The 24527-nt window shown below is 46.5% G+C and overlaps 4 protein-coding genes across 7 annotated transcripts; 1 reads left to right on the forward strand and 3 right to left on the reverse strand.

The window, feature by feature from the left end:
• Positions 1-5478: 5478 nt before the first annotated feature.
• On the reverse strand, positions 5479-6425 carry LOC120712838 (RING-H2 finger protein ATL80-like). Its single transcript, XM_039998738.1, has one exon. It carries the CDS (start codon positions 6314-6316, stop codon positions 5765-5767), a length of 552 nt encoding a protein of 183 aa, XP_039854672.1. The 5' UTR covers positions 6317-6425; the 3' UTR covers positions 5479-5764.
• Positions 6426-11769: 5344 nt separating this feature from the next.
• LOC120712846 (uncharacterized protein At4g15970-like) lies at positions 11770-15655 on the reverse strand. 4 transcript variants are annotated; one of them, XM_039998760.1, is made up of 7 exons: positions 15221-15655; positions 14225-14590; positions 13617-14098; positions 13371-13485; positions 12769-12857; positions 12506-12688; positions 11770-12181 (listed from the first exon to the last, which is right to left on the reverse strand). In XM_039998760.1, the coding sequence occupies exons 1-4, from the start codon at positions 15524-15526 to the stop codon at positions 13464-13466; spliced, it is 1176 nt and encodes a 391-aa protein (XP_039854694.1). In that variant the 5' UTR covers positions 15527-15655; the 3' UTR covers positions 11770-12181; positions 12506-12688; positions 12769-12857; positions 13371-13463. The 4 variants fall into 4 exon arrangements, with proteins under 4 accessions (XP_039854694.1, XP_039854698.1, XP_039854684.1 ...); XM_039998764.1 differs by having other exon boundaries at positions 11789-12181; positions 12284-12688; positions 12802-12857; XM_039998750.1 differs by having other exon boundaries at positions 11789-12181; positions 12284-12688.
• Positions 15656-17271: 1616 nt separating this feature from the next.
• On the forward strand, positions 17272-18798 carry LOC120712866. The gene is made up of 3 exons (XM_039998784.1): positions 17272-17666; positions 18051-18210; positions 18359-18798. The coding sequence occupies exons 1-3, from the start codon at positions 17588-17590 to the stop codon at positions 18579-18581; spliced, it is 462 nt and encodes a 153-aa protein (XP_039854718.1). The 5' UTR covers positions 17272-17587; the 3' UTR covers positions 18582-18798.
• Positions 18799-18830: 32 nt separating this feature from the next.
• LOC120712857 (MYG1 protein C694.04c-like) lies at positions 18831-22819 on the reverse strand. The gene is made up of 7 exons (XM_039998775.1): positions 22455-22819; positions 21658-21804; positions 21216-21314; positions 20385-20576; positions 20123-20242; positions 19667-19738; positions 18831-19329 (listed from the first exon to the last, which is right to left on the reverse strand). The coding sequence occupies exons 1-7, from the start codon at positions 22758-22760 to the stop codon at positions 19105-19107; spliced, it is 1161 nt and encodes a 386-aa protein (XP_039854709.1). The 5' UTR covers positions 22761-22819; the 3' UTR covers positions 18831-19104.
• Between the last annotated feature and the right edge of the window lie 1708 nt (positions 22820-24527).

A 24527-nucleotide genomic window follows, 5' to 3' on the forward strand; every position in this document is an offset into this window, starting at 1 on the left:
TCTTCTGTTGCCTTTACTATGAGGTTTTCATATATTTCACCTGTCATTATCAGTTCGTATACGCAAATTTATCATGACATGTTAACATCTTACTCATTTTAATTGAATGTAGACTAGTGATTGTGGGTTTACTTATTGGATTGATGGCCCTATGGAAGTTCATGTGCAAGAATACATATGTCACCTGCACGTACTGAACCAGCAAGAGGATATAGAGATCAATATGAAGCATGATCAAATCAACCAACTTTTACATGAGAATCAAGAACATGAACATCGCCTCAACAACATTGAGGCGGAGAAGTCAACGATGGCCGAGCGCATCACCCAACTGGAAAAGAGCTGCGCCAGGAGCGTGCCAAAAACTTGACGCGACGCTTCATGCCACCGACAGTTTCGGGACAGCGGAACTATTATGGTTAGAGGAGATGCATCTCTATTTGCAATGCAACAATCTTGTACATGTCATGTATTGTTCTAATTCTCTAGTTGGCACCGAGCGCATCTACTATTCTATATTCGCTGTTGGAACATCATGTATCGTTCTAGTAATCTCTCTCAATATTGAAATATTGAAGGTGTCATGTACTTTTCGATGCAATCCTAAATTATGTATCCATCTAAGTTGTAATCCTCAATTATGATATATGTATCTATCTACTATGCAATATTAAATTTAAAAGTTGTAGTTCACACATTCGAGATCATCCTGCATTGCATCACGAACGAAATAAAATATAGTCCCAATTTAACAACCATACAAAGTCCATTACACAAACAACATAGTCCATTACACAAACGAGATACTTAACTAAAGTCGCTTAACACATAAGTCTTGTACGCGAAATTACAGTCTGAAACTCATACAAAGTCCATTAAACAAATAACATAGAACGAATAGGATACATCCTAATCTGAGTCGCAGTCTGCAAGCAACTCATCCTCACCCCAATCATCATCTTCATTGCCCACCCAATTAGGGATGTCAACTGCTTTTTCTTTCCTGTCAGATTGGTGATCCTGGGCAGGTAAGCCTCCTACAAGTGCCTTCATTGCCTCCATTTGAGTAGCTCTAACACCCAAAACCTCCGTGCTCGCGGATGGCACATCCTTCTCAATGTTGGGCACCTTGTGTGGCAGATCGGCAACTAGGGCCTGCATTGCCTCCATTTGAGCCTCCTGAGCTAACTCCTCCATCTTTTTTATTTCTTCCATCCTCTTGTTAGTCTCCAATTTCTAAAAACATTCTTCTCATGAACCCTTTGGGTATTTAGCTTGCGGATCAACAGTAAAACCTTTCTTCGCTCTTTCCTCCCTTAACCTCTGCCTCTTCATCTCCTCCTCCTCCTTCTTCTTCTCATAATTTGCCAAAAGCTCCCTATCAGTGAGGGACCATGGGTACTTGCTTCGGTTCCTTCTCCAATAAACAATGCAATCCTCAAGAGTTGCCTTTTCTGCTGCCTTCTTTCCATACTCACGCCGTAGGTCTTGGAGTACATGCCCTGACAGAAATGACTCAAGGGGCAAAGTAACTTGGTAATTCTTCCTTATCTTTAGTTTTCCATTTAAAGTGTCTCTAGATTTCCAAGACTCTTTTGTTCTGCCCAATTGCAACATTAGCTCATACCTGCCTTCAAACCACTTCCAATCACATGTCCTTCCCTCCTGAAAAATTATTGAGAGAATTATTGAGAGCCAAATGTTCAGAAATGTTAATATATCAAGTACTAGCATAATCACAAAATCATAAGGAGTTCCAACTTTGTGGTTAATATACGAACCCAATACTCTCCGTAGCTATTGCCACAGTAATATCCGTAGCCAAACTCAGAAGGAACTATGCCTTTTGTTGGCAGAATACCACACTTGTATTGAAGACTAGAAGTAGTTGTACATGGCCATGGCTTATTTCCACTCTCAAAATCGCGCACTTCCTCTTCTGTGGGCCAATGAGATCTAGGACCATAAATATACTCATTGAAGTCACATGCCGGCCATCCATCATGCATGACACATAACATTAGCCACATAATTACAGCAAAATTAAAAAATCAATGCTACGTTACATGACACTTACTTTAGTCTTTAGCGAGCATTTAAAAAAGGAAGTGAACTTTGGAGGGACACCAATATTATGCCTATGAAGTTTGGCACGAACACCGCAATGACATTTGGAAGGATTATTCACATGATATATAGCAACTTCTTGCTTCTCTTCTTCTGTCATAGGTGGTGGATTTGGTGGGGGAGGGACCCATCGTCTAAATTCATTATACGCCCACGACTCAGACCGATAACAAGGGAACAACCGGATTCTAGGGTCGAACTTATCCGGACCATCGATTCACTGAAAAAAAGCAGCGGCAAGGATTCAATGAATCATTCCACTTGCATATGTAGAATGCTCTACCGGCCGTCTTGGGATGCCTAGATTGCTTCACTATTGCCAGCTGATTGCCCGGCTCACAACGACAGAATAGAACTGGAAGGGCAGGAGGGACTGGGGCATCCTCATCACACTCGGATGGGTACTGTCCACCACCAAGCAGCTTGTACCGGGCATCGCTCATTGCCATCTGTACTGTAGATACATAAATTTCATTGCCATGTGAAATAAACAAAATATTTATGGAAACAAAGTATATACTAATTAAGCACAATATACCTGCATTCAAAATATAATATATACATTCGTAAAACTATGAAATAAAATTACATGTAACTCATATTAATATCCCACTATTCAATCCTAGAAATCATATTAATCGATGCATGCACGTACTACCTCACGCACAAATCGATAGCAGAGTACCATCTACGTATCATCTAAAGCCCTAATCATGAGAAAACTATCAACAACACCATCATTTCTCATATCAAGAACCTAACCCTAATCACAAGAAATCATCAATAACTACTAATGCACACGGTTAAACGATGAGATATTATGGGCAATACCTTCGGAGAAGGGTGGGGAACGATTCCCCCCACTCCCCCCCCCAAAAAATCCGGATTGGGGGGGGGGGATCTGGGGAGGCGGCGGCCGGCGGCGTCGCCCTGGCTGCAGCTCTGGTCGGGGAGGAGGAGAGAAAGAAAAGGAGGGTGGGGGAGAAGGAGCTGCCACGGGCCCAGGACATTGGCCTTGTCACGCTAGCTCGCATGGCGCGACAGTCTTGTCGCGCTAGTGCATGCGGCGCGACAGGCTTGTCCACGTCATCGCCCCCCTGGCGCCGCGTTGGCTCGGCCCGCCAGCGTGGCCACCTTGTCGCGCCACATGCACTGGCGCGACAAAGGCTATCTGTCGAGCCGGGGCAGGTGGCGCGACCAAACGGGTTACTTCCTGCAAATAAAAACCAATACGGGTTAAATTTAAAATATTATTAAAAAATAAAAAATAAAAAAAATCTGGCGAGTGCGCCACATGCCATAGCGCCGCGGGCTAGCGGTGGCTCGAGCAACTAGCCGGTCACTCCCGGCGACTTGCCCACGGGTCCGAGCCGCCGCCAGCGCGGCAGCGCAACCAACGATACAAACACCTGCCGTTGCCCTCAATAATGCCACACGCCATTTGTTGCTCCATCTCCGCGGCGGAGGGAGGAGAGATATGGTTAACAAAACCCTCAGTGCGCGGGTCAAAATCCTCCATGGCCACTCAGCTGAGCCGGGCGGTCGAGGGCTGACTCGAGCTAATGCGCGCGGCAACACTTGGAGCTCCAAGGTCCAAGCACGCGACCCATGTGCGCCGCCTCCCTCCTCCGGTGAAGCTTCGTCTCCGACCCATCCATGGCGGCCGGCGCCCTTTCCACCACCGCCGCCGGCTTCGTCACCAGGGCACGCGCGCTTTCCCCGTCCACGAGGAAGCATCCGGCGACGCCGGAGCGCGCCCAATGAAGCTTCAAGAAGATCTCGCGTTTTAAAAACGCCGCCAGATGGGCTCTAGAATTTTCCGAGACGCATCATCGACAGATGGGGACTTTTATATATATGAACTCTCATCGTGCCCATGGTTGGCTGGCACGGTGCCATGGCAAAAGAGTGAGCTTGGCCTTCTCGCGAGCGATTGGGCTCCATGCCTCCATCCAGCCGCCTCAGCAGCATCAGCCTACCCAACCCCACTAACAGTCAGTGCACCGTCATCCATGGACGGATGGGAGTGAAAGTGCAAATGAAAAACCACAAAATACGTTATCTTTTGGATTAAACAAACTCGCTGATTTGACTTGCCAGCGTACACACAGATGCCAAGGTATTGGTTGACCCCAAGTGATCTAACACTGCCACTGGCCACTGGAAGCTAGCAGGAAGGAGTGTCTCAGTGTTTCTGTAGTCCTTTTTTGTTTGCTTGCTGCACACTTTCTTCTTCCAGCGCTGATAAACTAGTAGTGACATGTGAGCATTACGGTTTGAATGGTGCATTTGCTTAGGTGGCTGAGCCACTTCAATTTGGATGGTGGCTCACGGGCTCGTGGTCGTGGTCTCGTGGAAGAGAGGCTGCGAGCGTGGTTAACTCACTCCTTTGGACCCGGACGAGAGGCGAGAGGAGAGGTCGTGATCGGATAGAGATTTCCCAGGATTCGGCATCCGGCTCTCAGGCCCTATTTATTTTTTTAAAAAAATTCTACAGTACCTGTCACATTAAATTTTTTGACACATGCATAAAGCATTAAATATAGTTAAAAAAATAACTACTCCCTCCATATAGAATTTAGATGACGTTTTGGACAAGATTTGAGTCAAACATTGGAAATATAAATCATGAATAACTTTTAAATTATTGAGTTTTAAAAAGTAAAAATTATATGAATAGATTTGTCTTAAGAAACACTTTCATAAAAATATACATATATCACTTTTCAACAAATATTTTTATAAAAATAAACAGTCAAAATTATGCTTTGAAGACTGTGTCGCTGTCTTAAACGTCACATATTTCCTATATGGAGAGTATAACTGATAATCACGAGATGAATCTTTTAAGTTTAATTAGTCTATGATTAGATATTATTTGTCAAGTAACAACGAAATGTGCTACGGTACCAAAATTCAAACTTTTCACCAACTAAACACACCCTCATTTGCCCTACCACTCTCTGCAGGGGAGATTCTAAGTACTGTTGTTTATCAGTGCTCATTGTGAAAACCGATGCTTTTCCTCTCAAAAGAGAAACAAACGATGTTTTGCCTTTAGTCTTCTGATCAAGCGATCATATCCATATGTATGCTTCCTTAGAAATCATGAGATGGCACACTGTATTTTCTTGCAGACAACTGCTGCTAGAATAAAGGGGGAAAACTCGCAAAAATAATGAAATCATTCGAGTATCTTAGTGATGACCAGTGCTTTATAATCTTGCAATACGGATTCAATTTTCGGATTTGCTGACTCTCTTGAACACAGGCCTAGTAAATGGAATTCAATCGAGCATTCCTGATGCACAGCGGAATCAACAGTTAATCGAGACTCCAATTCACATCCTGTTCAGTCCAACTTATGATCTTTTAATTCAGACACTGCCAACAGAAACTACTAGATTCAAGCCTTATATCATTGCACATATGTACAGATAATTTACAAGGACAATGTTTATCCATCAATCAGGTAGGCACACACATCTTGATGCTTTGTCCTCCCCATTGCCAGGGCCCAGCTAATCACTACTCACTCCTACAAAGGAATGGAACCTACGAGGCTAAAAAAGGAAGTTCACCATTCACCAATGAGCTTGCGCCCTGGGTCCAATTCCTGTGCTGAGTGCGCACGGCACTAGGCCAAGAACGTCGTCCCCTCGGCGCTGCAGGGCGCCTTCCAGAGCGCGCTGATGCCGAGGCCGGGGCGCGCGCCGCAGCGGCGGCACCGCTCGCCGGCCGGCAGCTCGGCGGCGAGCACGCGCCGGCAGGACGGGCAGGAGGAGTGCCCGCGCAGCCACGTGTCGACGCAGGCGGCGTGGAACGCGTGGCCGCACTGCGGCAGCACGCGCATGGCCTGGCCGTCCTCGAACTCGGCGAGGCAGATGGCGCACTCGTCCGCCCCTTCCCCCGCCGCCTTGCCGCCGTCGGGGACGTACGTGACCGTCGGCAGCGAGCGCAGCACCTCCTTCTTGACGCCCTTGTTCGCGGCGGCCGCGCCCGGCGGCGCCCGGGCCGCCGCGGCCCAGCGCCGCGAGCACGCGCACCGGGCGACGAGGCCGAGGCCGAGGACGCAGACGAGCGCGCAGAGCAGCCCGGCGAGGATGAGGATCATGTCCGAGTTGAGGGAGTCCGCCGGCTCCGGCGCGCCCGAGCCGGCCGGCGGCGCTTCGACGAGTAGCCTCGCCATGGCAGCTTTGCACTAGCGGAGACGGCGCGAGTCGCGAGCTGAGGTCTGCTGGCGTTGGCCGATGCGGAGGCTCTGGGCAGGCAGCGTGAGAAGTGTGTTGGAAGGGGTTGGTTTGGCTGCGCTTTTTATAGAGCGCCGGCCGCTGTTGATCCGTGACTTTTGGTCTTTAAAAAAAGAGGAGAAAGGAAACGGAGGTCACAGACAGCAGGTGAGTGGAGAATGGTTTGTGTGGTGGTTGAATCTGAAAGCAGGGGATCCTTTTGGGTTTCAATAGCCCTTCGCCGTTGCAGGGCTTAAACTGGAACTCGTAATGCTCTCTTTCAGTACTTCTTTTAGCCAAACATCTATAACTAGTGAGAGGCTCCGGGTGAGGTGACTTCTAATCTTTTCCAAATTCCTGATTTTTTAAAAATGTTTACAATAATATCTACAGTCTTAGATATCCATCAAACCATAAAATCTCTTCACTTATCATCCCCATGTAAACCCCATGATGGCATAAACCATAAACCACACACAGGCCACACAAAGGCGTATTTGGTTCACATACTTCCGCCTTCCCTATTGTCCCACTTCTATCATATCATGGTAGGGCTCAAAGTGGCTATTTTTTTCAGAATCGTCCCTATCATCAATTTTGAGCAATTGAAGCTGCTGAAGAACCTATTATATAAATATTTGAGTGTTAGAAGAAGCCACCACGTTCGCCGAGAGAGTCTAAAAATTCCCACGTTAATCTAAAAAAGAAAAGAATTTACACCGTTGGATTTTATGAAGATCTAACGGTCTAGAATAACTCAAAGAGTCCATGCCAACTACTGCTAATAAATATATATAAATAGATGTTAAAAAATAGGTTTTAGATGTAATAAAAGAAATACGATTCCCTAACCGATAAAAGAAAACACAGTTCAGTCGTACTTAACGTGGCTTTCAAGAGGATCAGTATGTCTACCAGGACAAAAGGAAAAAAAATAGCGTGATTATAACCTATGAAGAGGAGGGATCAAAGCAATATAAAAAGCTAGATAGAAGCAAAATATGGGATCAAAGCAAGACAACAGCGAGATTGATCGGTGGACTAATATCTACACATAGAAGGTCACGATGACATCCAGCAAGATGGATTCACGGGACCAATTGAAAATTAACTCGGCCAACAGTGTTAAAATAAGACACCACATTAATCGAAGGAATCTAGAAATTATCACGTTAATCTAAAAATAGGAGAATTGGCACAGTTGGATTTTTATGAAGATCTAACAATCTAGAATAACATCAAGAGTCCATACCACCTGCTACTAATAAATACACATAAATTAGAAAATTAAGGAAATTAATAGTTTATTTCTACGTGAATAGGAAAGCAAATAGCTAAATAGAGAGCCCAGCGCAAATGCAGTTAGTAGATAACTCAATTTGGAATAATAAAATCTAAATTGACCTATAAATCACTACAGCAATTGGCGAGGAAAGAGAAAATTCTACACCATCGATCTCTATGGGTTTAAATTGTATCGATCTAGACTCTATAGATGAAAAAAAAGAAACAAGCAAAGAAAACTATAGATTCCTTCTATAAATAAACAATTCTGTCCTTAGATAACTCAATTTGGAATAACAAAATCTAAACTGACCAATAAATCACTACAGCAATTGGTGAAGAAAGAGAAAATTCTACACCATCAATCTCTATGGGTTTAAATTGTATCGATCTAGACTCTAAATATGAAAAAAAAGAAACATTTAAAGAAAACTGTAGATTCATTCTATAAATAAACAATTCAATCCTCGGTTTAAGGCAAAAGAAAGCAGCAGAGTAGAGCCCCATATAACACATGTTTTTCAAGGGACGATCCTTGCATCTGTTGCCTAAAAACTCGGTTTCAGAAAATACTAGCATGATCAGGGGGAGTGCCGGTGCGTGTTGTTTTGCTTCTAGATATGAAACTGAATGACATAAAATCTATTAATACTCAGGTCGATAAAAAATAATTCAAAGAGTATATCAAATATATAGTTAATAAATAGCTAAAAAAATTTGTATGTAGATCAAAGAGTATATAGATCAAATATTGGTTTGTATCCAATATGACAAGGAAAATTTGTCAAACTAATCTAAGTATCAATTAAAGGAGAAATAAATACTAACTAGGCAAATATGCCCGTGCATGCTACAGACAAAGTTGGTATAAGTATCAAATATGTATAGTTGTCTATGTGTTAATTTGTAGAGATCTACATAATCGAGTCATGGACGGAGGGCTGGTCCGACTCACATACGAGATGGACTAAGACCCACCTGTCAATAAAACAAGATGGACCAAACAAAAAAAATTGTTGGAAATGTTATGTGCTTTAGAAATAGGTATAGATTCATTAAGATTGAAAAGATATGTGCTGCCGCAAACAAAAAAGTTTTAGAATGTCTACTTGACATGAATTAAGAAAAAAAGGCTAAGATCAGATTCTCTATAGACATTGGCTTCAAGAACTCTGATCGACGATGTCGGCGATTCTCTATAGACATTGGCTTCAAGAATTCTGATCGACGATGTCGGCGATGATACTGATACATGAAGTAGAGTAACTCACGTCAGACGACTGACAACCACACAGGATTGGATCAGCGGTGGAAATTGAGTAGAAAAAAAAAGCTATTTCGACGACTATACATGTCACTTACAACGAAACACTCATAGGGCCGATCAATAGCAATTAGCTCAATGTCTCAAGATGATTTCTATTTTGAACCTCTCCAAGGGCATTGAGCCGAGCTAAGAGGTCAAGCCATAGTAGGTTGAGCTGAATCTGTGTAAGAGCACGATGGCGAGCTCTTGCACGAATATGTGATCGGCCATCATACCGCCCACCATGATATGTGTCCGCTAGCTTTGTGAATTCAACACTTTGCTGAGAATCTACGAAGCAGATATCAGAAGGTGTTCATCATCATCACGCTGTCATAGATTTACAAGGTTGAATTCTTAACCGAATTCAGTAAAAAGATAAAATACATACCTTTCAAGACAAAAGGAAAGAAAATTTGGATGAGATACGAACTATAGAGGATGCATCCGCAACTCATTTATATTTTGATTACAACTCAAAATTAAATTCTAATTATTAGTTTTGGGGGTATACATTGAACCACTCATCAAGATATTTTTACTAAAAATATACGAATAATTTACCATGTTAAAAAGAACTCGCAAACAAAAATATACAATGCTAACCAACAATCTAAAAATAATTACATTCCTATCAGTAATGTACAAATATTTATATATGCTGTTGTCAGTAAATGCTAAAAAAAGATGTCTTTATAAGCCTTTTCTTATGAATTATTTATATACTAAAAAGATATGTCTTAGAATATGACGATAAAGAAAATGCACAGATGGTCACCTTGATCTGTTCCAATATTAAAACTAATAAACTATTCGCATCCATTTATTTTAAAATAAATCATAAAAATGTTTGTATAAAAAAAACTAGCTACCCGCGCGGGTCACCTTGCTAGTTTAGTTGGAAAAAATGACTGCTGAAGAATCAAACTTACATCTCGAACCGTTTTACACAAACTTAAGCGTCGAACTGTTAAATCTGCTTGCTTGCCCTTGCTGCCGCTAGCTCCCACTGCTAGATCCATTGCCTTGCTCTCCTAATAACGGACCCAAATGGCATCGATCTCCAACAAATAGTTTTGTCAGCTACACTCCACGAGCAAAGATCTGAATCGTACGTCCCGCAACACCTTGGCCGCCGTCATCACGGCACCACGGAACAGATCCGCCCCAGAAAAGAGGGACACTTGTCCGTCCCTGGAGCCACACGAGCAGCGCACTCCGCCGCGGGTACAGGCGCTTTCGGTTGCCCCCGCGCTACCTGTCACCCCGCCATCGATCGCCTCCATGTGCCGCGCCACCGCCACTGACCTTTACCAGCGCTCGCCGGGGGTGCGTGCGACCGGTGGTCACGTCACGTCCTGTTCGAACCCACCCCCGAGAGACCTCCTCGCGGCCGTTCTTTAGATCTCGCGCGTGGCCGGCGAGCCCACCCGGCAGACGCATCCGCCATGCGCCGGCAGGCCGGCACGTATGCGCCCCGAAAGGCAAGGCGCGGCGCGTCGGGCGGCGTTGCCGTTTCCGTGGCGCCGGAAAGACGATGCGTGCGGTGCGCGGCGAGGAACGCGAGCGGCGGCTACTACGCCGGGCGCCGGCGACCTGCCCGTAAACGCCGCCGCGTGTGCGCCGTGACGTGCGCGGCGCACATCCGGATGCCGGGCGACGGACGGATGGCTGTGGCTCGCTCGCCGCGGGGTCTTTCTCCCCGGGGAAACGGGGCGCAGCGGAGCCCGGCCTTTTTCCGGCGACCGCCTCCCGTCGCGGCCGCGGCCCTGCCGCTTCGGTCGCCGATCGGGTGGTTAGCCGTAGTGGCGAGCCAACCCAAAGCGGCCCTCCACTACGCGCGGCTTCGCACATGGGCGAGGCCGGGCCTTTTCGCGCGGCACATGCCGATCACATGCCGGTCGGCAATGGCGTGCGGCTGAACTGACGGCCGGCTCTGGCCTTCTGCGGGTACGACCGCACTGTCGGATGGATCGTGGATCGACGTGTGGATATCGGCGGAGGGGGGTCGGAGCACGGCGGAGGACGAGACGAGCCGCTCGGTGCTCGCGTGTGGTGATCTGTCGATGCGCGGCGGGTTGGGTTGGTCTGGGTGGGGGGCGCCGCTTTTCGGCCCCTGATTCCTGAGACCGCATGTTCCCCGGCCCGATCTTTCCTGCCTGCTTTTGCTGAAAGGGGCAAGAGCCGCGGCGAACTTTCAGTTGCTGGCCGGGATGGTCCTGCACTCCAGCGGCCTGCACGAGCGCGGGGGCTGCTACGTGTGCGATGCAGAGACGGCCGGGGTACGCCCTGCACCCAGTACAGTAATCGACTGAACAATGGTCTCATTTGGAAGAAACAGTTTCGTTTCCAACTTGTTTGTATCGAGAAAATGCAACAGAATGAGATGGGGCAGCTTTTTGTCGACTCGCTGAATATGACCGAGATGCCGAATTCATTTTCGAAGGATTAAAAGAGGGCCATCCGAGATCGCAAGGACTATCGACTACGGTCACCTCAGCTCTTTAAGAAAAGATGAACACGCCCCCCTTGCCCGGAAGGCCGGAACAGTCCGTTTCAAGAGATGGGGACTGGTCCCAAAGATGAGAAACGCTCAGCCGTCTAATTGCCTTCGGAATCCACCTGAAACAGCCTTGTTACTACCACCTCACGTTAATGGCGGCCCTGCTTTCTCTCGGGGGTCCCCATTAGACCCTGCATACCAAATCATGGCACAATATCCACAGAGATCTGTTGGATGGGACGGGGCACAGCCTACAAGCACATTTCCAACTGTACAATGATTTCGATCGGGAGGCACTTCCAGCAGTGAATACCAGAATATCAGAAAAGGACTTTGGAATAGCACGAGCTCAAAGCCGGGAGCTGCCCGGCTTCACCGAATCAGAATCGCTGCACGGAATGAATGGTCAAAACAATTCTTTTGTTCCAGTTTGCAGAAGAATTTGAAGTAAGGAGGGATGAACTCCTCATCTTCAGGATAGAATCAATAGATGTGTAGATTGGCCGAGCTTTGAGAAAAGGCAGTGGGTGCTGCAACTTTAGATCCATGGTGATTAGGACTGGCAAAGCGTGCGGGCGTCTTGGATAAAGACACTGGTCTTCAGATAAGATAAGATTTGCCTTAAGTGGGTGGCATGGGAGGGCGATTTTATCTTTTCTACTCATATGAATAGCAACACTAGGGACTGCAGCGTCTGTAGCACATGGCTGAAACATCCAGGAGACGATCATCCTGAAGAAAAAGTGATAGCATTTCAGGTCCACAGATTGGATTCAATGGTTGCTGAGTGAACTGACATGGAAGTGTGACTTCATTATTCTTACGGGCACCTACCAAAAGACTTGGGGGAGTTTTTATGTTTGCCACTCAAATTAGTTTAATTGAATGTTCAAATTTCATTCTTCTCATTTTCCACACCAGAAGTAAATTGAAGAATAAGTCGATATGTCTCCATGAAATTGTTCACGTCAAGTAATGCCCAAAACTGTGACCACTTGACGACCAATCGCTTCATATATCAAATTTTCTGACTATCAACATGAGAGACACCCTCACCTGGAAAACGGTGACTATGGGATCATGCCAATAACAGGTGGGCTGTCACTTGTCCCATGCTCGGAAGTCAAAACCCCTTGAACAGCTTGCTTCACTTTTGTTGGGCAACTTGCCTCTTGCCGCTGCTTACTATACAGGTAAAACACCTACCACTTGATGCAATTTGAAATATTCACATATATGCTGCAGTTCGAGATCAACCACTTTAGAACACAAGTTTTGGGAACTGCAAATAATATAGAAGGGGAGAAGGAATCTTCTACCCAAGGTTGATTTTCCAAAGATGAGATGAACACCAGTAGTCAAAGGTATGAAGTTGGAAGCAATGATATTGATCAGGCTCCAGCTTTTCCTGAAAGACAAGATTTGCATGTAAGCTGCTATCCAATGGATAGGACATCTCGGCAATTTACACAAACCATTTCTCTTGTAGACTGAAAGTCCTAGTAAGGTCTTAAAAGATGGCAAGAGTTCCACCTCTATATTAGATTGGGGAACCCAAATATTTACAGAACAGCTTCGTTAGAACAGAGTACTGGACAATTTCGGTCCTATTACACAGTTCCAAGTCCAACAAATAACATCTAGTGACATACTACTCCATCAGATACCTTTCTCCAAGAATACTCTTTGATTCATGCACCATCTGTAGCATACTTAATAAGATTTCCAAAAATCTTATGGTCACGCTCTTGGAATGTTTGAAGCAGTGTAGTTACTACATCTCTTATGGTGTTCCTTATTGTTTAGCCTTGTGGAGGCTCCTAAGATTAAGTTCATACTTATGCTAGCAATAGTGACTACTAGCTAAAATATGCTGAAGTAAATAAAACACAAGAAATGGGGTAGCAAGCATAAAACTAACCTTTGAAGTATTTCCTTTCTTCCTTCCGTAAGCATACACTAAAATGTTGACATGTTTTGCAGCAGTGAACTGTTTCAACTCCACAAGCATGCCTCATGGGCTTAATAACGACAGGCTGAAAATATAAATCAAACATTCAGAATGCCATCAAATAAAGAAGATTGTCCTCACAGAATACCTGCTACACTTCACTGAACCACAAAATGTTTTTCATAAAATAAACTCAAATCAAAGGAGGCATCGCACCTGCAATTTTGTGGTACCCTCCATGACAATGCTCCAAAACTTTTTAGGCTTGGTGGCATCGACATATAGTTCCTCCAGTCTTCCATCATGATTCTCAGGTCATGAATTTTGCTCTGCAGTCCAATACAGCAGTTTGCATGCATGGTGCAAACCTTGTTTAAATCTCTGCTTGGCTCACAAATGCCACCAAAGTACGATGTACTTAAGAACTTAATTGTCAGACCAATATCTGTAGTGTAAGGATCATGCTTTATAAAATTAAACACGTCCTGATCATGGTACCCAGGATAACTAAATCGAGAAGAATACCAAAACTTGTAAAACTCTATGCTTTGATCATTTGACTTCACATAGTTGAATCCTCCATTGGCTATGTTCCTCAAGTCCGTTGCATTACCCACATAGTGATCACATGCAATCTGGAAGTCTCCATCAGAATAAAAGAATGGAAAAGGATTGCGGAACCACATGATATGAGCATCCTGAAATGCAGGGGGGGAAGAGATAGTTATATCAAGTGAAACCACCAATAAGAAACCCACAGTGAACTGTTCAAAAGCTGAATATCAATGCAATAGTACAGGATGAATGTAAAGGCATAAGTTTACCGAGAAAACGAAGCTGTAACCTTTTTCAAGCACTAGCCGTAAGAAATCCAGCCTTTTCCACATCATTTCAAGATACCCAGAGGTCTGAAACCTCTTCTCTTCAGAAAAATCCACATCTTCAGTTGTAAGAGCAAAGCAGTAGGGATGGATCTTGACACATCGTTTATATGCCTTCCAATCAAATGCTACTATCACAAGATGTCTCAAAAGTGAGCTAGTACCAACACCACTACGGAAACTGTCAATGAAAAGGTCTATCACTGAGCCTGGTGAAGCCCATGCAGCATTGAGGGTCGTCAATATTACGGTCTTATTGTCCATAGAAGCCTCCTGCAGAACCAGCTCTAGTCTGAGATCTTCACTGACCTACAACAATAACAACTGTGTAAACTGAGATGCAAAAGTTACAAGCTCTGCATCGTGGTTGAACTTAATATCATATTAATCAGCGGGCTAAAATTAGAAGTAAATCCTTGACTGGAGCATAAGAGCAACAAACACATCAGGTTTGTTTATATAACATAACCGAAGGACATTATTTAGTTGAGAGCATAAGAGACCATTCACAAGTTTGCACTAGAAATGCACTAATGTATTTTTAATTCACAACATAGCAAAGGACAAGCAGTTGGCACTTGTTTATTCCACTCAGAGTGCTCCAACTGAGAAGTAGGCTTGCAAAATCAAGTATCGTAAAGAATGACCAGTGTGTCCAATAAGGCAACAACGTTCACATTTATTAAGATATCATGAAACGTTCCATGATCTCAGCGAACCCACGCAAACACCACTATATCAGGGTCAGGATGCAGGAATCGCTAGGTCTGAGATGCGAAATTAACAGGATCGGGAATGTCGAAACCGCATCTTGTTGCCTAAACGTAGCGAACATGAACAATACCCAAAAACATGCTAAGCACAAGGAACAACTAGGATCCATAGAATCCTGTGTGAGAAAATCAACAAAGGTAACAAAAAGGAGGAGGCAAATCCCACCAGATCGTCGGTGGGGAAGGGATCGGCGTCGTCGTCCTCCGCGGGGACCTCAACCGGAGGAAGCGGCGGCGGGTCCCACTGCAACAAGGGCCGGCGCGCCCGCGGGATGTACACCGGCGCCGTAGCATCCACGGCGGCGCGGTACAGCACGGCGCAGGGCAGCGCTACCGCGGCGGCAAGCAGGAGCACCGCCGCCACTCTCCGCAGCGCCGACGCGCGCGAAGGCCGCAGCGGCGAGCTCCCGCAGAAGCGGCGCGAGGACGTGGCGGAGGGTTGGACCAGGGCCGCGCGCGGCATCCTCCCCATTGCAGGCAGGCGGTGGCCGGGACGACGGGGGGCGGGGCCGGGCACCGACTCGTCGGCGAGGGCTTCAGACGGGGCGAGGAGCCAGCCAGTCGCTCAGTCTAACGGTCGCGGGAGGCGCAAAGCGGCCAGGATCCGAGACCGGGCTTCGTAGGCGTAAAGTGGTAACCGCGAAGGCGGAAACCGCCCTTCCCTGAGGGACTTGGAGGCAGCGGCGGGACGCAGCTTAGTGGTTGGCCCAAAATCGAACCAAATCACTTTAATTTTAATGATAGTACCTTTCACACGCTAAACCATTCCAGACTACCAACTTCTACAACCAATCTAAGACTCTGTTTGGTTTGAGGGACTTTTGTTGAAGTCCCTAGGACTTATGGGACTTTTAAACCAAACATGTGGGATTTTTAGGGACTTTTTTAGGGTAGAGACTTTTTTGAAGAAGATCCTCATGAGGAGTTTTTTAGGGTTTTTTTTCTACAATTCCACCTACTGCCCCTACCCTATCCGCATGCATGTAGGGAGAATGGGTAAAAATGTCTTTTGAACACACCATTTAATGAGATTTAATCCCTTTAATCATTGAAAACAAACAGGGTGAGACTTTTTTTTTAGACTCAGGGTCTTTTGTAGGGGCTAGAGTCTTTTATAAACCAAACAGGGTCTAAACTGAACTGCAATATCATTCCAGCCAAACCACCTTTCAAACCACGGGTTCACCTCATGCAACGGCTTCCAGTTGAACCTGAGCAGTAGTAAGATCGAATGTCGCAAGTATTAACAGCAACGATAGCATGGCAGCCGACTCCGATTCCGGCACCCATCGCCGCCTCTCGCCGAAGGTCTCTCTTCCACAGCCCACTCATAGCACTATCTGTAGCTCATGGTCTCGTTGTCGGGATCCAATCAATCAGAGGGCATCATGGTCTCGTTGTCGGGATCCAATCAATCAGAGGGCATGCCACCTTCTTTTAGCTCCTTCCGTTCTTTTCTTGGTTTCTGAGAATTCGACACCTACGTTTGTACTTTTACAAGTAGCAATTTTTGGGACGCGGCGCTGGAGATGTGGGCGCACGAGCCCCCTGGCGGCGGCAGCCCCGACGCCAGGGAGCAGCGGCGCCAGCAAGTTGGGCGCAAGCACGAGCCCTCCGCCCACAGTGATGGGTGGGGCGGCCCCGGCGGCGCAGGAGCCCTCTGGCTGCAGTGACGGAGGTGCGGCCCCGGCGGCGCACCAGCCCACCGGCTGCAGTGACGGGAGGTGCGGCACAAGCCCCGGCAGCGCAGGAGCTCTCCGGCCACAGCGACAGGAGCGGCGATTGAAGGATTAAATGCGCCAAATTGAATTAGTAAAAAAGAAAAATCAAATTAAATCAGTCTAATAAACATGTCGACCCATTAGACACCAAACTAATTGAGCCCAAATAGTAAAATCAGTCCACTAAAATCGGGCTCCGCCCAGACCACTGTCTTTTTTTTTTTTTGATCATCCCAGACCACCGTCTGAAGCACGCAGCGCACGGGAGAGAGGACACTGCCAGATGTGCCAGCCACGGCGCGTGCGAGGGGTACCGTCCTCGTGTGGCAATCCAGCGCCGCTCGCGTGTACCGAGCGGAGACGCACGCGCAGCCTCTATGACCGTGCGGGCCATGCGCCGGCTGACTCTTGCGGGACCCATTTGTCAGTGAGCAGAGTACATTTGCGCGCTTCTCTGGCGCGGTATACAGGGTTGACAGACACGGGCACACGGCCACAAAGCCACAAAGGGACTGCAAGCGGCAAGCCGTTGGCCGCATCTAACTACCGCGGGGGCCAACGAACATTGCTTCTCCTTCCCGCATGTTCTCGTCTTCCTCCTCCACTCGTCGTCCATCACTTGCGAGCCCTCCTCCTGCAGCTCCGGATCTGGAAGGCCGGGGGGAAGTCGCGCGCTGGCAGAAGGGAAACGGCGCGATTGAGTCGGAGGAGTACGGGGCCGTTGAGTCGCAGGCCAGTGAGTCGCGATTGAATTCGGGACAGAGGCATCGCGCAGCTGCCACTGGGGGAAGCTCGAGGAGAAGACACACGACATGGATTGGTTGCCTGGAGAGCTGTGCCTCAAGATCTTCCAGCTCCTGGATCACCAGTCCCTCGCCTCCGCTCCCCAAGGTTTGACGCCTCCCTCATCAGTCATGATTCCTGCATGGGCCCCTGCGTGGCGTTGCAATCGTGCCGTAATTCACAATTCCCCGTGGTCTGAATTCTCAACTGTCTAATTTAATTAAGACGCCCCCTTGTTTGGTTAGCAATGACAATTCCGATTATGATTGGCGAGCCACTGACTGCTTTCTAGTCTCCGATTCTCAAATCGAACCTGCTGTGTATCCCGTGTCCTGTCCAAGCTGAACTCTGAAAATGCTTCTGGAATTTCATCGAGAGATAGCTTGATGCTAGCGCTAGCAGAAAGCATGTACTCCTACCACGGTAGCAGAGTCTCGTTTTAGTGAGTTACACATAGCCTTGACTGGGACGATGCTGCTGGTCCGAGCTCAGTTTGCAGGAAATGGAGGGCGTTGACCTCCGACGATGAGCTGTGGCGCAAGCTGTTCACCGACAGGTGGGGGCCGGACGCCGCGGCGTTCTACGCGCCGGAGGGCTCCAAGCCCTGGAAGGACGTCTTCGTCGTGCAGGACCGATGCGACCGATACGGACTGTAAGCCAACTCGCCCATCTGTTCCCACTACCTCTGATGTTGCCAATTGCCATCAGCAGCTTGTGCTACTGCGTCGTCCAGCATCTCCTCTGTTCGACGCGCGCGTGTGTGTGTGGCTTCGAGTGTGACCGTGCCACGTTCTTCTCAGGGGTGTCAGGATCATCAGGGAAGGGAAGGACTACTACCTGATCTACCAGGGCGAGATCCAGAGGTACTTGGGCTCGCGCCAGGACACGGACGGTGACGGCGGCAAGGACGCGCCGCGGCAGGACGCTCAAGACGACGGGCAGCGGCTGATATCGAACCGGATCCTGTTCTTCCTGGGGGATCTGGAGGCAGCCTGCGCGGACGCCAAACGGGTCAAGGCGTGAACGTGTTATCCTGTGCGGCGGCGCCCCTTGTCCAGAAGCGCATCGCTGCCTGTATGTATGATGCATAGCTCGTGCATAGTGTTGTCCTAATCATTACTACGTGTATAGTGCTTCACCAGTTCACCCTCAATTTATTTGAGTTGAGATTCTAATAGTCATTTAGATTGTAAGTGGACTTGATCATATGCTTTGGTTGTATGACACTTTCGTCTGTCAATGCGCACTAAGAAACATGGTGACTGTCAAACAAGGGCACCAAATAATAAGTTCCACCGTTTTTTAAAATAAATTGTCACATCCTAATCATTACCAGATTCAAAGGAGAGAAAAAAAGAGAAGAATCTACCTCTTCTGTAAAATGAGGATAACAGAATACGAGTACTCTCAATGACAGCTACAACTACGGGTCAATGATAACATGGGCGGAGGCCCAATTCCATAGTGTGTGTGCTGAAGCTCCGACGTGTTTGCTAAAGACATGGTAACATGGGTAAGACTGTTACTGATAGCTGCTTTGGTTGAATCAACATTTCAGAGCAGCTCTTGCCATCTCCAACGCTCCCTCGTAGGTCTTGTTGCCGCCGATGAAGCCACTCATATGGACAAACACACATCCGGGAATGCCAGTTTCCGTAGATAGTTCATCATCTCTCATGCCCCTCCACTTCTCTGGCAGAGCCTTTCGGCTCTCGAACCTGTCAGGAGCAACAGAAACAGCTTGCACTCGCCAGCTCTTGCTCCTCTCATCCTGCAATTATATGGCGAAAATCAAATATGTATGCGGCATGGTATTGGAGTTCAAAGACGCCATGCTTGGAAAAAGTAAATAACAAGACTGAAAAATTTATTGCAAGCAGTTCAATTCTATTGATTAGGACAGAACCAAGGAGATACCGCTTATAACTTATGAGATTGATCTTGAAGCTATTAGATCAGAGAAGCTTATAACTTATAAGACTGATCTTGAAGCTATTAGATCAGAGAATAAAAAACGTTGAGGGAAACAAGCAAGACCAATTGCATCATAAGTGAACTAAGATGTGTCAAATTCATAATTGTAGTCTAAGAAGGGAAGGACTCCTTACCTGATATAGCACATACTTGGTTAGTGGATCAATCTTCAACTCCTCTTCAAGCTCAAATAGATGAAGCTTCCACTGTCATTTTAATATAAATATGCACTTCTTCAGGTTACATGTTCAATATGGCAGTAAATCTTTTATAGCAAGTTCAAAGACATAATATGACTAAATTAAATGGTTAATGGTTAGTTACAATTAGTGAACATGAGTGGGCTGAAGTTTAAAGGTAGCACTTAAAGAACAAGCCCCCTTTTTTCTGTTATTTTGGGTACCACAAATTTCAAATGTCCCTTTTAAATGCCATGACAATATTGAGCACATAAAAGATTGTAAAATAAAACAACCAGACAGGTCTAACATCTATAGCTTCGTTTAGTATCCGAAACAGAGGCTAAGAATTCAGTTCTGGATGTTGGTACCATCAATATTTATGTGACACAGAAAAGGTCAAGATCTTACCGGGCAGAATCTATCCAAAACCATGATTTCTCCAATTGGGTCAACCTTTCCTCTTGATAACAAACACTCCAGGACAGTAGATCTTGCAGGTAACCATGATTTAACATGAAAGCGAACACTCTGGCATTGGAGATGAATAATACTGTCATATAAAAAGAGGACTGCTAGCAAAACACATAATCTGACAAGAGATTCTTATGCACTGAATGAACAGAACACATTATGGCACCAAGGCATGAGTCTTGAATCAAGTGTCAAATACCTCCATAAATTCACTTCCAGCTAGCATCATGGCCTGTTGAAATGCGGCATTCTCCTTCTCAGGTGACTGGTCTGGATCAGTCCAGTCCAGATTTAGACGTCCAACGCGCGAAGACAAGTGTGTATTGTTCACATACTTTGGTGGTTGGTCTGTGTCATATTGATTGATTCCATTGTCAATTGCATCAAGTGCCTGCAACATGGTCCGTGTATTGTGTGTTGCTTCTTTAGCCATAAAAAAATAATTGGTAGGAATTCATAAACACATGGAAGAGTAAAAAACGTACAACTAGATGTGTCTCAAAAACATGATATCTGATGATAGTTGTGTGATTGAAGTTTGCCAATTATAAACAAAAAGGCAACCAGCAAATAGTGACATTTGGTTGTTGGTTCATTAACACTTTCTTTCAGATTGAAGAAATGGGAAAATCTTTCCTCTGACCCAAGTTAAAAGAGTTTATCCTACAATGATGGACTGAGCAAAGTGGGGCATTCAACAACCCTAAGCGCAGAAACATGCTCATGTGCACTAGGTTTTACACAATACCTGAAAAAAATTTACAAAGTCCATAACTTCCCAAGCAATGACAAAACATACAATACCTGTTGATATGTCCAAAGTTCACGAGATCCAATCAAAAATTCAAAATAATAGATATATATGCGGAAAAGCTGAAATATAATTAACTGCTGTCTATGAAGTTTCTCACTAGTGTATGTCAGCCATATGTTCAAGAATTGCAAGACTAACGAGCTGATGATAATTACCATTTCAATCCAATAAAAAAAGGTATACTGAACTATATTGGTCATGTAATAAGATTCACACCTCAACAAAGCTTTTATATATTGCAAGATACAGCCGGTGAACATCTTCATGATCCTCATTAACTCCAAGCTCCTTAGCAATTATCTCCTTACCGAAATGCTGCAAAATCAGGCAAGTTCGAAAAATAAGCACTGTATTTATGTAAAAAATGAAGACAAGATAAATGCAAGAGTACTAATAACAATATTCAATGTGCAACTTGTAAGCCTCGGCAACCTAGCAAATTATACAAATGTTATGACACAAAATAAAAGTCGTGCATCCCACCAAGGATCCACCTGATGCCGTGTGGTGCAGTTGAAAACCCTTCAGCATATACAATAATACAAAACTACAACAACAAAGATTTAACTTTGGAGGATTATATGCCTAACTGCTATTGCTGATTGCTCTGGAATTGCTCGGAGAGGAATTCGGAATTAGCATTGCCCATGGGGAGTACCTTGTAGACAAGTCCAGCACTGCTAAGTTTTGTGTTGAATCCATGTCCAAAAACCTCATTGAAGCCCTTCTGGTGATGATCATATCGATGCCGGCTGGGATCATAGACACTACCGACATCAAGCACGGCATCCAGTGTATCAAGAATCTATTGCATAGTTCAATCAGAAATGGAGGTAAACAAGTTAGTGGAATTGCAAGGTACAACACTAATTATTGCACTTATATACCAATATCAGATTCAGAGGTAATGAAGGAAGAATGCAATGCATTCCTCCATGTATATGAAGGTGATTCAACAGCATGCTAAACAAAGAAACACATTAAGCATACATATGTACGTTGAATTTATGTCCCAGATAACAGGAGGTAGAAAGCACGTTCACTAAAATTTCTAAGGTTCCAATTCAGAACTTATAATGGAGCAGTGTGAAATCTAAGCAAGTGCAAGGGTATCACTGATGTGTTGGGGATCTTCATCCATTTCTCTATAATGGAGCAGTGTGAAATCTAAGCAAGTGCAAGGGTATCACTGATGTGTTGGGAATCTTCATCCATTTCTCTCAGTATCAGAATATTAGTGCACATGAACACACGAAATTTGGAAATATCAACACTAGTCAACAACATAAATTCGTGTGTGAGGATACATAAAGTCTGCTAAGTCTACGAATCCTCGCACACAAACCTGTACGCCAGCGCCCAGAGCCCCAGACACAAGCAACCTTCACTAGCCACAACGAAACTGAGGGGGAGAACCCTACCAATGAATGGTAGGCTAGGTAGCGAGGAAGGGACCTGCGAGTCGCGGGTGCGGACGACGTCGGCGCCGGCGAACTGGGAGGTGAGGCGGATGAGGAAGCAGCCGAGCGCCTCGTCGCAGTGGAAGCTGCCGTTGTGGGTCCCCACTCGCTTGCCGCTCCCAGCGCCGTCCTCGCCGCCGGCTGGAGCGGACGAGTAGACCCTCAGCCTCTTCGGCGAGGAGGCGGCCGCCGGCGAGAGAGACGCCATGGTGGGGAAAGGGCTCCGGATTTGGGATCGCCCGGCGGAGAGGAGAGGAGACGTGACGGCTCGCTGCGACACCCTCCAGGCGGCGGCGAGCATGCTACCTAGGTCTTCCCGTGCGGCGCGAGCGATAGAGGGGGTCAGCTTTGAGAAATTGCAAACCAGAGTTTCTCAAAAATTCGTCAAAAAAATAATCCTCGAAACCAGTTTCACCCGGCCCAAAAAAGTGGCCGAACAGAAGCCGAGATCATATGAGAGGCCGGAATCCCATCGCTGTAAATGGGTTTAATATCTGTTGTCCACCCAAGCCGAGATCTGTTCGGCGGCCACTTTACGGCCCAACGTCCGTGAGCCCAACACATTTCATGATGCGTACGATGGACTTGCGCACAAATGGACAAGATGAGATCAATCAAAACCTCATGATTTCCGATTCAGACTCAAGTAGTACGCATGACCAGGATTCATCAAATCGGTGGGAACCGGTCCGGTTTGACCGGTTACCGGTCAAACCGGTCCGGCTCGGTTTTGGTTTGGGCCGATATCATACCGGTCCAAAATTCAAAATTTAAATTTAAATTAAAAAATAAAAAATTCCAAAAAATACTTCAAGGCGCGACGAATTTAATGGTATCAAATTTTCTCAAAAATTCGTTCATTTAGTATAGTTTGCGGGGATTTGAAGTTAAACAAAAAAAGCGTGCATACAAAAATATACAAATACAATGTAAAAATAGTACAAAAGAGGGTTGGTGGGTTCATTTAGGCTAAACCATGTTATACAAACATTCATTTAGTATATTTTGTGGGCATTTGAATTTAAACCAAAAAAATTTGAATTTGGTCGGTTACCAGTCAAACCGACCGTTTACCAGTCAAACCGACCGTTTACCAGTCAAACCGACTGGTAAACCGGTCAAACCGACCGGTATACCAGTACGAACCGGTTGAACTGAGATTTTTGAATTCAAATTTAACTTCGACCGGTACCAATCGGTTTCCGGCCAAACCGGATCGGTATACCGGTACCGGACCCCGGCTGTTTGGCCGGTCCGGTAAATTAAACCCTGCGCATGACCCGTCATCTCGCCGGAAACGAAAGGAAACTTTCGATACTGTGCGCGTGCTACAGTCCGAGATCCATGCGTATTCGGCAACAGCGCTCGTCCTGTTCGGCTGTTCCCCCTTTCCGACCGCCCGGCCGGCGCGTCACGGAGGCTTGTCCACTTGCCCCGCCCCGTACCGCCCCCGGCAACGACAGGCAGTGAAGTGAAACCGACGGCGACGGGTGGCCCAGCCCAGCGCGGCCGGCCACGCTCTGAACCTGCCTGCGTGCTACACTGCTGCTTCTGCTGTGCCACCTCCACCTAGTGGAGCAGCTGGAGCCAGTGCACCGCCACAGGCCGGCGCCCTGGCCCGGGGTTCGTCATGCGTCTGCGATCAGTGGAAAAGGGGCTCGGCAGGTCGGGCGTCCCGTTTCTCTCACTCCGACTCGTCACGCGTGCCGCGCCAAGAGCGTGTGCACAGTGCACGCTCGCCAACATGTCGGCACGCACAGCACGGCCGCCCCTGGCGCTTGAGATGCGGTGGTGTGCGGTGTGCATGTTGCGTTGCCGAGAGCTGGTTGGCGCGAAGAAACACGCTCTGGGTTTGTTAATCGGCCCACCGGCGGTCGGATTGGTCCACGTAGTTTGTTTGCACGGGCTGAATGGCTTGAAAATTAAAAGGGTGGCTCAAGTCAGAATTGTATAGTACTCCGTAGTGGAGTACTGCACGCCCAAATTTAGACCATCATGACGCTCGTCAGTATTCCTGTGAGCATCACAGCGCGAGGTGTCGCGAGCTAGCCACCGGCCGCGGCCCGGT

The sequence above is a fragment of the Panicum virgatum genome, chromosome 1K (genome assembly GCF_016808335.1).
Source record: "Panicum virgatum strain AP13 chromosome 1K, P.virgatum_v5, whole genome shotgun sequence".
NCBI lineage: Eukaryota > Viridiplantae > Streptophyta > Magnoliopsida > Poales > Poaceae > Panicum > Panicum virgatum.

What these genes read in the sequence shown, in the direction of transcription:
- LOC120712857 (XM_039998775.1), bottom strand. Translation starts at nt 22,760, where the DNA reads ATGCTCGCCGCCGCCTGGAGGGTGTCGCAGCGAGCCGTCACGTCTCCT. An exon ending in TATATAAAAGCTTTGTTGAG is followed by an intron (nt 20,577 to 21,215) that starts GTGTGAATCTTA and finishes ACCATGTTGCAG; the next exon opens with GCACTTGATGCAATTGACAA. An exon ending in TTTTGGATAGATTCTGCCCG is followed by an intron (nt 19,739 to 20,122) that starts GTAAGATCTTGA and finishes TTAAAATGACAG; the next exon opens with TGGAAGCTTCATCTATTTGA.
- LOC120712846 (XM_039998760.1), bottom strand. Translation starts at nt 15,526, where the DNA reads ATGGGGAGGATGCCGCGCGCGGCCCTGGTCCAACCCTCCGCCACGTCC. An exon ending in CCTTCCCCACCGACGATCTG is followed by an intron (nt 14,591 to 15,220) that starts GTGGGATTTGCC and finishes TTATTGTTGTAG; the next exon opens with GTCAGTGAAGATCTCAGACT. An exon ending in GTTACAGCTTCGTTTTCTCG is followed by an intron (nt 14,099 to 14,224) that starts GTAAACTTATGC and finishes CCTGCATTTCAG; the next exon opens with GATGCTCATATCATGTGGTT.
- LOC120712838 (XM_039998738.1), bottom strand. Translation starts at nt 6,316, where the DNA reads ATGGCGAGGCTACTCGTCGAAGCGCCGCCGGCCGGCTCGGGCGCGCCG.
- LOC120712866 (XM_039998784.1), top strand. Translation starts at nt 17,588, where the DNA reads ATGGATTGGTTGCCTGGAGAGCTGTGCCTCAAGATCTTCCAGCTCCTG. An exon ending in CCTCGCCTCCGCTCCCCAAG is followed by an intron (nt 17,667 to 18,050) that starts GTTTGACGCCTC and finishes GTCCGAGCTCAG; the next exon opens with TTTGCAGGAAATGGAGGGCG. An exon ending in CGATGCGACCGATACGGACT is followed by an intron (nt 18,211 to 18,358) that starts GTAAGCCAACTC and finishes CGTTCTTCTCAG; the next exon opens with GGGTGTCAGGATCATCAGGG.